Below are 11324 nucleotides of genomic sequence, written 5' to 3'. Positions count from 1 at the left end.
TTTTAGATTTAGAATAAATCTTTTAACGGAAAAGACATGTATTTTATTCCGCTATTTTAGTTCAATGCTGACTTTTTAGCATACATACGATTAAATACTGGTGTCTAAATTTTTTATTTATTGCATCATCAGCAATAAATAATACTGGTCTTAAATTACTATTTTTTCTTAATACGCGCTAAACAATTATTTGTGATATCTGCGATAAAATATATAAATATTTTGATGAACACTATAATACACACCGACTGGTTTTCTGTCTAAATTTCAACAATGAGCTCACCTTGACTCTCCCTTTTAGAAAAAATGACATCTCTGAGATTATGCCACAAATGTTATACTGTCCTAAGTAATACTAGAACAAAGCAATATCAGCTGATTAAGACATGTGGAAAAGTTTTGCAAAATAATCCCAGAAAATGCCAGTTAGTATGCACCTTAAACATTAAAATAAGTCAAAAGTTACTGATTATATATTAAAATAGTAAAGATTTTAATAGAGTGAATACTAAGATCTTCACATCACAATGACCTATGACGCCTTTTTAACTGGGGTAGTTTATTGTCTTGCCTGCGAAAAGTCGCATTATGCGAGACATAAGGATTACTATTCGGCAACAGTGATGTAAACTATTAAGTATTTGTATAAATATAAAGCTTTATAAATAAGTCTAAATTGAAAACAACGTTCAAACCTATGAAGGGTTGGATAAAAACCGCAATTTTTATACGTGTGCATGCAAAACAAATTTCTTGGTAGAAGGGTCTAAACTACAGCACAAACAACATTTTCCAAAAGACCAAAAAAGTGAAAAAGTATATTTTTACAAAACGCATTTGACTAGCAGGTCGAACAACGGATGTTCTTAACATGTTTAAACTATGTATGCGGATACCTTATGTTACGAAGTTTCCGTCTGTCATAATTTCCATTGTCCTTGACCTCATTTTGATGGTTCAGTGACTGCTGGAAAAAAATTGGATTTTTTTGTCAAGTGAATTGAATGAGTAATCGGGTAACTATTATTTTGGTATATATGGGTTCCTTGCAACATCTACATGTCTGTCAGACAGGGTTTACTGACCTTGACCTCATTTCATGGATCAGTGATCAAGGTTAAAGTTACTAATTAGGTCCGTTTCTCAGATACTATAAGCAGTAGGTCAACTATATGACCTTGACCTTATCTTCCTGGTCATTGGTCAATATTAAGTTTTTGTGTTTTGGTCTGTTTTTCAAGTACTTTAAGCAGTAGGTCAACTATATTTGGTGTATGGAATGATTGTAAGGTGTACATGTCTGTCTGTCGGGATTTAATGGACCTTGACCTCATTGTCATGGATCTTTGAAAATGTTAAGTTTATGCTGGGACTATTATACTAGCATGACTAGTATAATAGTCCCAGGTTTATGTGATACTTATAGTAAAAACCTTTATCTTTAAGAATTTCAACATTAAATCAATGGTCAGTAAAGCAGGTAGGACATTTCAGCGTGTGCACTCTTGTTCATAAAAGCGAAATTGGAAACTCATCTAGGGGGTGGGGGCCCTCTCATCTATTGATTCTAATGGGTGTAGTGTTCTTTTCAGTCAAAGCTATTTATATGCACTATCCAAGGCAATGCAGCAAAACTAGTGTTATTCTTTCCTACTTCAACAAAGGTAACAGGTCATTACACCCCAATTCAAAATCACATATGGTTGTTTAGGGCTGGGTAGATTCGCCTGAAAAGTTATTAGTTTTTGCCCTAGTTTGTAACATATATACTAAATTACATTTGTTCTTTTTTCTCAAAATATATAATTACTTAAAGTTGAAATATATTCAGTTTTTTGGTTTAAAACAGGTGAATTTTGTTGTAAAAACATAATGTTTAAATGAAGTTTTAAAATAATTAAAGTTCAGACTTAATTAAGTTATTAAGGTCATTGTTAGTACATTAAGAACTACAAGACTAAGTCAAAATTGCCAAATCATCAATTGACCCCTTTTAGGAGTTATTGTCTTGAAAACAAGTTTTACTCATCTTTTTGTGTTATTTGCAGAAACTACAATCAATACAAGGAAGTTGTAGATATCATAAATGTTCAGAAAACAAAATGTTCTACTTATAAGTCAATATTGCCAAAAGGGTCAATTGGTTCCCATTAGGAGTTATTGACCTTGGAGGAATCATATATATGATTTTAACCTATTTTTTTGCATTGCTTATAATTGAATCTACAGCAGATTTAGAGATTCTTCAATTTAGTTCAAATGATAAAAATGTTCAGCAAAATAAGATCTACAAATAAGTCAACATGGTGGAAATAGTCAACTGACCCCTTATAGGACCTATTGCCCTTTAAAGACAATTGTTTCCCTTATTTTATCAAAACTCTCAGTATCTGATAGAGAGAAATAGTAACCAGCAAAATATTCAACATAATATGATCTACAAATAAATTTTCACCAGACTCCTTATGGGAGTTTTAATCTTTAAAATGATTATGGATATTTACAGAAACATGATTGTAGCTATTAATCAACATTTATATTTGTTTCTTGTGTAATTGAGACAGCCAAAACATAACGGGAACCTTGGGGTGATATCATCAGCTTTCAATTCAGTCATTGTTGAAGCATATTCATCTAAGATCTTTTCTTTATTAGAAGGTTCATGTACATGTATGATAGTATTTGCATTTGTTATCTCAGCTTTGATCATTTCCATATATTCTAATAGTACTTATGCTGAACACCAACAACATTGTTGGCTGCTTTGTCAGCAGGTGCAAAGTAAAAATATTATTGTTTCCTGCCTCCTGGAAGAAAAGGTAGGGTAGGTAAGAAAAGTTTAAGTAGATTTTTCAACAAAATGTGATAGATAAAATAGAAATGAGCATAATAACTTATGTTTCAGTAATTTGTACGACAAAAATCCTTTATAACCAAGACATCCTGATCAATATGATCAAAGGCATAAAAGGGGTATTACTTAGCTAGAGAGCAATACAGTACCTGGCTTCTTAGGGTCCATGTTTTATAACTTTATGGAAAACAGTGAACTCAAAAGTTGTTGTTTCCTATAGGTGTACATGAAAATAGTCATTATGCAAAAATATACACTGTTCTTTGCAATTTTAAGAACATAAATTTTACCTCAATTGATATCTTTTTTTTTCTTTTAGAAATTCTATTGCTACACAGTCTTTGAGATTCAACAGCACATCAACTGCAGACAATCCAAATGTGAATACTACAATAGACCAAGACGAACATCATAAGTTTACAAAGCTAGCATCTCATTGGTGGGATGAGAAAGGAGAATTTTATGCCCTTCATACCATGAACAGATTGAGGATTCCTTTGATACGTGATGCTTTTGTCGATGTTACAGATAAAGGATCAAAGATATTTCCGTTGAAAGATATATTAATTCTAGATGTTGGAAGTGGAGGTGGAATTCTTACAGAGGTAGGTAAAAAGTAAAAATAGTTGGACAGGAGTTATGGGCAGGAAAAATTATTACTGAGGATTCATTATTGTTCATTGGGCATGTTGATTACCAATTTTCATGGATTTTGTGGATATAGATGAACCACAAAGTATAAATTTTCAAAGGATTGTAAACAAGCTTTGGCAAAGCCATGAAATCAAGTATGAATGAAAATATAATTTTTCTTCAATCCACAAAAACAGATGAATCCACAGTATATAGGTATACTGTCTTAAATTTTAAGAGTCAGAAGCACATTGTAAAACAACGAAATAACCTTTCATGTTTGTCTCATGAATGTTGAAGAGGATTATTTGAGTACCGTCATCATCAAATTTTGTATGAATGGCTACAGTTAGTTCCTAAATAGTAAGTTAACTGCTGTGTAGTCATATTTATAATGCTTCTTGGAGAATTTGGCCATATATATGCTTTAATATGAAGATCATATAATGCTTCTTGGAAAATTTGACCATATGCTTTAACATGATGGTCATACTTTATCAAGTGCTTATATTTTTCACATATAAGCAAATGATCATATGAAGTGGGCATATAGGTTTACCATTCGGCATTGTCCATCTGTACATATGTACATCTGTCCCTTGGTTCGTCTGTATATTCCAAAATTGGTTCCCGTTCTTTAACTTGAGTTTGCCTCTACCAAATGTTATGAAACTTATACACAATGCTTATTACCACCAAACACAGATAAAGATTGAATTTTGGTGGCATCGTTTTCACTGTTGTTGAGTTATGTCCCTTTGTAAATGGAAAAATTGCTGAATTTACCGTATATTTACAAGCAGGTGCATCTGTGTCCCATGGACATGATAGATACATTATTCCTTTATTTTTATAACGACACAAATTTGTCTTTAAGTTGTGAAAAGACACTTAAAGACCGGGGATGACCTAGAAAATTTTACACCCCTACAGCAATTAAGCCTATTTGGATATGGGCGGTCTTAAGATAGATAAGAAATGGATCAAACAGCTGATGATGATAATGTAAACAATAACACATGTTGAAATGGAAGGACATGTATGTAAATAAAATAACTTACTATAATTTAATTTTGGATGTAACGCGTCTTCTGATTGGCTTACGTTGTTTTGTTTATCAGCTCATAGACATAATTTTGTCATGTGACCGTGACGTCATCAACGTTTTTTCATGGTTTACTCCAGTTTAAAATGGAATTTTAAATTAAATTATAAGAAATGACTGTAATATTTTTTCTGTCTATTCGAAATAACATAAAAAATGTGGTGCACACTTTAAAATAACCCGCTACGCGTGTTATTCAGTGTGCACCACATTTTTGATGTTATTTCTTCATAGACAGAAAAAATATTACAGTCATTCCTTAAGTACACATATTTTACATGATAAATATCCAGATTAAATATAGAGAATGAAAAATAACAATTAAATAAAATTAATCCACTTTCTTAATTTTTTTGTCGTAATTCCAAATTTTTATGTAGAATTTAATAGTTTTGAAAAGTGTCTTGTCTATCAAAAATGTGGTCACAGATAAATGGAGTTTATTTGTCTTTTCCATATTTGCCACAATTGCCAAGTCATAAGTTTTACAATTAATAATCCTTTATTTACCTAGTTTTGTTTTAAATCCAGACCTCATAAAACATCTTATTCTCAAAAATACTGAACATGCTGAAAAAGTGAATACATGGTTCATCTGTGAAATTGAAACTTATACTGATAGAGATTTTATATAATTCTTGTGGTGTAAAATACACTTATCAGTGATCATTCTGTGGATTTCTTGATACTTGACTAGGATAATAATACTTATTCCCATGTTGATTGGTAAGTGGATTATCAGTAAATTAGTGCATGAAGTATAATCTAGACATGAATTTATTCACATGTTGCACACTACTTCCTGTGTAAATATAAACAAGAAACTGTTGCCATGGGTATCTCCTCCCCATCTGTCAATCACAAGATTTGAATTTGAAAATACTTGTACCTCAGAATTTCATTTTAAAATGTTTTAATTATCAATTGGAATTTTTTCAAACTATTTGGCTCTAAATAATTCTTGTTTATGTTCCCACCTCTGTACATTTTTTATAGTAAAAAAAGTAAGTAATGAATAAGAAATATTAAAAAATGTTCCACAGACCTAAACCCTGCCTTAAATTTGAATATATCCATATTTTCATAGATTGTCTCCCTTTTATACCCTAGCCCCGGTCTTTAAGATCATTACCAATGATATAGCTGTATGTGTAGAATGTAGACAATAACATAAGGAATACAATGGTTTACTGGGTAATTGGTGTTTTTCTCTTGTACAGTGCATCAGACTCACTATGTATCTTCATTATTCTTGGATAAATTCAACACAGATATATTCTTTGACTTGTGTCCTCATTACTGAAGGCAAGATTAAACATTTTTTGACATATTGTGGATTCTTTTATTTTCATTGGTACCATTGTCACTTTCGAAAATTGGGCAAAAATGGTATTGTCTTTGAAATTTGAATTGTGGTTTTGCAAAAGTTTGTATACAAGCCTATAGAAACTTGTTACTTCATTGAAAATTTGAATTTGTGGTTTCCATATACCCATGAAATCAAAGAAAATTTGTATTGATTGATTTATGTTTAACGCCACTTTCAACACTATTGTGCTATTTCGTGGTGGTAAGTTTTTATTGGTGGAGGAAGCCAGAGTGCCCGGAGAGAACCACCCTAGAAAATCTGTATCACATGAATAATAATGAATCCACAATATAACAAAATAACCTTTTTTATCTAGCCTTTAGCAAGATTAGGAGCTACAGTAACTGGTATAGACATGGTCGAAGAGAACATACGAATAGCTCAGACACATATTTCTCAAGATCCAGAAATAGCAGGACGTGTAAATTATATTCATGGTGCCGTAGAAGATTTGACGGAGGAAGGGAAGTTTGATGCTGTAGTGGCCTCTGAAGTGGTAGAACACGTATCTGATGTTGACATGTTTATCTCATCATGTTGTAAACTCATAAAGGTGAGGGAAAAGTGTTTAGTACATGATGGTACATCAGTCTGTACCGTTCGCCACTAGTCTGATGCCCCAGACTTGTAAATATTGATTCGGACTAGTGAAAATTTTCAAAATTTTATGTAGTCATATAGGAACAAGTTTTGATATTTAGTTTCCGGACTAGTAGATGAAAAAGTTTTTGGCGCAGACTGGTACATCTCAAAATGTGTGATTTTTATGCTGCTCTAATAGCCAATATAACCAAACTGTCGATTCATTTTTATTGGTGGGATATTAATTTTTGTGGATTTAGGTGGTTTAGAGATTAAATGTTCAATGAAGTACAAATTTACAATAGGTTTGTATGCAGATTTGGCAAAACCACGAAATCAGATATCCACTAAACTACAATTTTTCTTCTACCCACAAAAATTGGTACCCACGAAAAAAAATGAATCTACAGTACATTTCAGCTTCTTGGACGTGCAATCTGCAATGAGAGATCTCTTGCATTGCAACTTTTCTTGTTATGTGTTAAAATAGATTTACAGAAAATATGAAAAGGGGAGGTAATTTCTTTATTGCTTTATTGTCTCTTGTAAGGTTGAATTATCAGATTGAAAATGAATATTTTATACTTTAAAATGATGGACACATGACAAGGACATGGGGCACTGGATTAACATTCCTTTTTTGATGGGACCCAGGAATATGGTATTATTAACTCAAAGCAGAAATAGGATTCATGTATAATACCTCTGAACATTCAAACTAGAAAAGATAAAGAATCAGCTTAAAAAAAATTATCAATTCAATTAAAATTACTATGTTGTTAATAATTATAAACCAACTTATTTATTGGTCAGTTAGATATTTTGTTCTCATCTGAAACATATGCATCTGATTGATATGATTTATTATTGCTATTTTCCGTATTTTTCCTTTGATCTATTTTTTATGATAATTTATCATATCACACTATTCATTTGAGATATAAAATCATTGTCAGAAACTAAGGGTGCATTGGACATTGTCAATGTAAACATCAACAACCTCATAGGCAAAATAGCGATAAACAGATTATCAATGGTCTTTCAAATTCCAGAATGTTTCTCGGCAACATCTCATCTCAGGGCTATCACCCTTCAATGAGATTGTAGCTGAGAAACCACCTCTCGTTTGAAAAACCATCGATAATCTATAATTCCATTGACTTTAGAACATTGAACAAAGAGAGCCAGAAGATACCAAAGGGATAGTCAAACTCATAAGTCAAAAAACCAAACCAATAACGTCATGGCAACAATGAAAAATTACCAAAAGACAAACAACAGTATACAAAACACAATACAAAAAACTAAAGACTGAGCAACAAAACCATGGGTGACCTCAGGTGCTCCGAAAGGGTAAGCAGATCTTGCTCCACATCCATCGTGTTGCTCATGTAAGTACAAACCCAGTGATAAGTCCAATTCAGTAGGTCACATTCGAAGAAAAACAGTTTGGGATTGTGGTTATGACAATTAGAACATATCTGTCGTCATCTGTGAAACAGATATTCCATAACGGTCAACACTTCAAGATGGCATTCGCAAAGTTTTCAAAGTTATCAGGATGTAAAAACTTGTTCAAGTATTTAGTCTTTTTTTCCATTTCAGCCAGGGGGATATTTCTTCCTGACAACTTTAAATAAAACTTATCCATCCTATTTGCTGGCAGTACTGGGTGCTGAGCACTTGTTAAAAATTGTCCCACCTGGTACACATGACTGGAATAAATTTATTCCACCAGAGGATCTTCAACTTTCCTTGGAGCAAAGTAAGTATTGTGCAGATAAAATATTACGTCATAGACAAGGTAAATGTCCATGAGTTGCTCAGGAATAACCACATATCACTGTGAACAACCATGACATCACAGGGAATCAGACGTACATATTTATTCTGTTGAATTTTTATAGAAGTAATTGCCCTTTTTTGATGATTATCATGATTATTGACCAATTTTAGTGTTTTTGCATATTATCTAGAAAACTATAATACCGTACATTGAGTCATTGTAAAGAGCGAAAATGAGCAGCAATACAATATCTACAAAAAAGGTTAAATAAATGATACCATAAGTGACCTATAATTGCATTTTATCTTTGTCATTTGAACTCTAGTGGATAGTAGCCTCATTGGCAATCATACCACATCTCCTTATTTTATATCCTTTTGTTTTATTGCCCTACAATGATATCTTTTTGACTTGCCTATTATCATGATTATCTTAAAAACTATTATAGATAGAAACTGTGAACAGCAATACTGATCAGCAATACAAGATTGACCAGAATGCCAAAATTACATGACATTCTTTTACCATTCAACATTTTTGCTTATCATCCCAAAATTATAATAGATAGACAAACTATAAACAGCAAAACTGATTAGCAATACATGGTCTACAAAATACAAATAAACAGTTGTTTCCTTACAGAATTATTGTCCTTAAATAAACTAATTTTAATGTTTTTGCTTGTTATTTTGAAAACTGTAAAAGATCAACAGAAACTGTAACCAGCAAAAATAAACATCAAGGCGAAGATATATTTTATGCAAAAAGTCATATAAACAAAGCTGTCAATTGACTGTTTATTGAAGTTATTGACTTTTATGATGATTTTTGTATGAACTTGAGTTTTTTTTGTATACTCTCTAGAATACAATGATGGTTAGAGATAGACTGAAAGCAGAAATATTTGATAAATAAGCAAATTTAGATCTACAAATCATTTCATCAACCTTTGATATTGAGATAACTGCTTTCTAGAGTGTAATTTGATTTGGAAAGAGGGAGGGAAACTTGGAGGATATTTTTCTTCATACAAAATAATGTTGACCCTGGCACTGAAGAAAAAAAAAAAGGATTTGAATTCTCTTGAATGTTTTAAAAATACTGTACATTTGAATATAAGCGATTTGTTACCAGAAAAAAAATTTGATCACAAATATGGTGAAATAAATATCAAATGGCAAATTTGTTTTCCAAAAAAGCCATTCAGCAGTATGTAAATTGCATAAATTTTGATTAATTAAATAATCTATATTTTAAATTTCAGATACAATTTTAATAGGGCTGTTCCAAAATTAAATGCATGGCGGGACATGGGGGCACTTTTTATACGCCCGTCGGGATGACGGGACGTATTATGGTATACAAATGTCCGGTGTCCGTCCGTCTGTCTGTTCGTCTGTCTATCTGGCGTAAACATGTCGCACCGTAACTTGAGAATGACTTATCCAAATTTCATGAAACTTAACATAGTTGTTTCTTATGATGGTGAAACGATCTGTATACTTTTTGGTGAAAATAAGATTAAAACTTTTTGAGTTACGGGACTTAGTAACTAAAACAGGTGTGTGTTTTTTTTCACATGTCGCGCCGTATCTCAAAAACGATTTATGATTATTGCTTTAAATTTTACACACTTCTTAGTTACATTAATCTAAAGATCTGTATACTTTTTGGTTTTGATTCAAAATTTTATTTTAGAGATATTGAGTTTTTTGTAAAAAAAAAGGGGGTTTTCGCATGTCACGCCGTATGTCAGAAACTATTTATGCCTATTGCATAAAAATTCACACACAAGAAGACGGGCGTATCATGCGCTCATGGCGCAGCTGTTTATTTAAGAACTTGACCACCCATAAAATGCAAATTTTCATTTTACTTGTAATTATTACAAAATTCTATTAAGGAAAATGCAACCACCCATATTTAATTAAATTGAGTGCCTCCCATCCCCTTACCTGATAAATTTTGTAAGAGCCCTGACATTAAAGGATTAATTTATTTTTCTTTTGATTCCAGATGGAATGACAGTCCGTTTGTTACATGGAATGTGCTATAACCCAGTTATCAACAGATGGTCATGGATTAGTAACACGAATATTAATTATGCCATGTATGCCGTAAAATCCACCCAGTCTATACACCCACATGATACAATAGAACAGACAGATTATTAATTTCCTATTATTCACATTATTAAAATGTAAAATGATATAATTGCATTTGTTTTGTTTTTGACTTCAAATGAAAAAATTCCTTAAACAACAGATAAAAGTTTAATTAACTCATGCTGTTCTTCCAGTGGAACACTTTGAGCAATGATGAAAGAGAAAACAAAAAAAAACACTGATAATTCTGTCTTATTTAGAACTAGCTTAAATTTTGATTTATTTCAAACACTTATAAATTGCACTTTCAAATTGGATTCATGTAAAATCTTAAATCTGGTGAAAAGTTTAAAGCATATTTTCATATTTTGTTTTTTAACAGATTTGCAATTTTATTTCTCTCAATTTAATTTATTATCTTTTGATAAATATGCCAGATTGTCAAAATAAATTTAAAAAAAATAAACATTTATTAAAATAAATGCATATATTAGAAAGAAAAACGTAAAATTAGTGATACATGTCCAAAACCCTAAAAAATACAAAATAGAAATGAGTTTGAGACCTTAACTTTCATGATACAATGTCCAAAAAGCTAATACATTTTTTTTGCACTAATAAGTAAATCATTTCCTCAATCAAAATTGACTCTAAAATAGTTAAAAAGGAGTTATCTCCCATATATCTAAAAAGTTGAATTGGTTGGCAAAAGTGAATAATCAATTTTTTTATAAGTTCATTCACTTCTAATTTAGACATATCATTTTGTCTATAAATGTGAATATGCTGTTTTATTTTTAAAAAGCTGTGGTAATCCAACGCCAATATAAAGGTGGAAACAATTGTGTAATATTCAGATATTATTACAGGGGAGAATATATAACAAGTCA

At 31.4% G+C, this 11324-nt stretch overlaps 1 protein-coding gene across 1 annotated transcript; it reads left to right on the top strand.

Moving 5' to 3' along the window:
• Positions 1-266: 266 nt before the first annotated feature.
• On the top strand, positions 267-10543 carry LOC127724301 (ubiquinone biosynthesis O-methyltransferase, mitochondrial-like). The gene is made up of 5 exons (XM_052231232.1): positions 267-425; positions 3174-3459; positions 6278-6514; positions 8149-8308; positions 10346-10543. The coding sequence occupies exons 1-5, from the start codon at positions 307-309 to the stop codon at positions 10501-10503; spliced, it is 960 nt and encodes a 319-aa protein (XP_052087192.1). The 5' UTR covers positions 267-306; the 3' UTR covers positions 10504-10543.
• The last annotated feature ends 781 nt before the right edge of the window (positions 10544-11324 follow it).

Source organism: Mytilus californianus, unplaced genomic scaffold (assembly GCF_021869535.1).
Source record: "Mytilus californianus isolate M0D057914Y unplaced genomic scaffold, xbMytCali1.0.p SCAF_14, whole genome shotgun sequence".
Taxonomy (NCBI): domain Eukaryota; kingdom Metazoa; phylum Mollusca; class Bivalvia; order Mytilida; family Mytilidae; genus Mytilus; species Mytilus californianus.
This window is presented reverse-complemented; position numbering and strand designations above follow the sequence as displayed.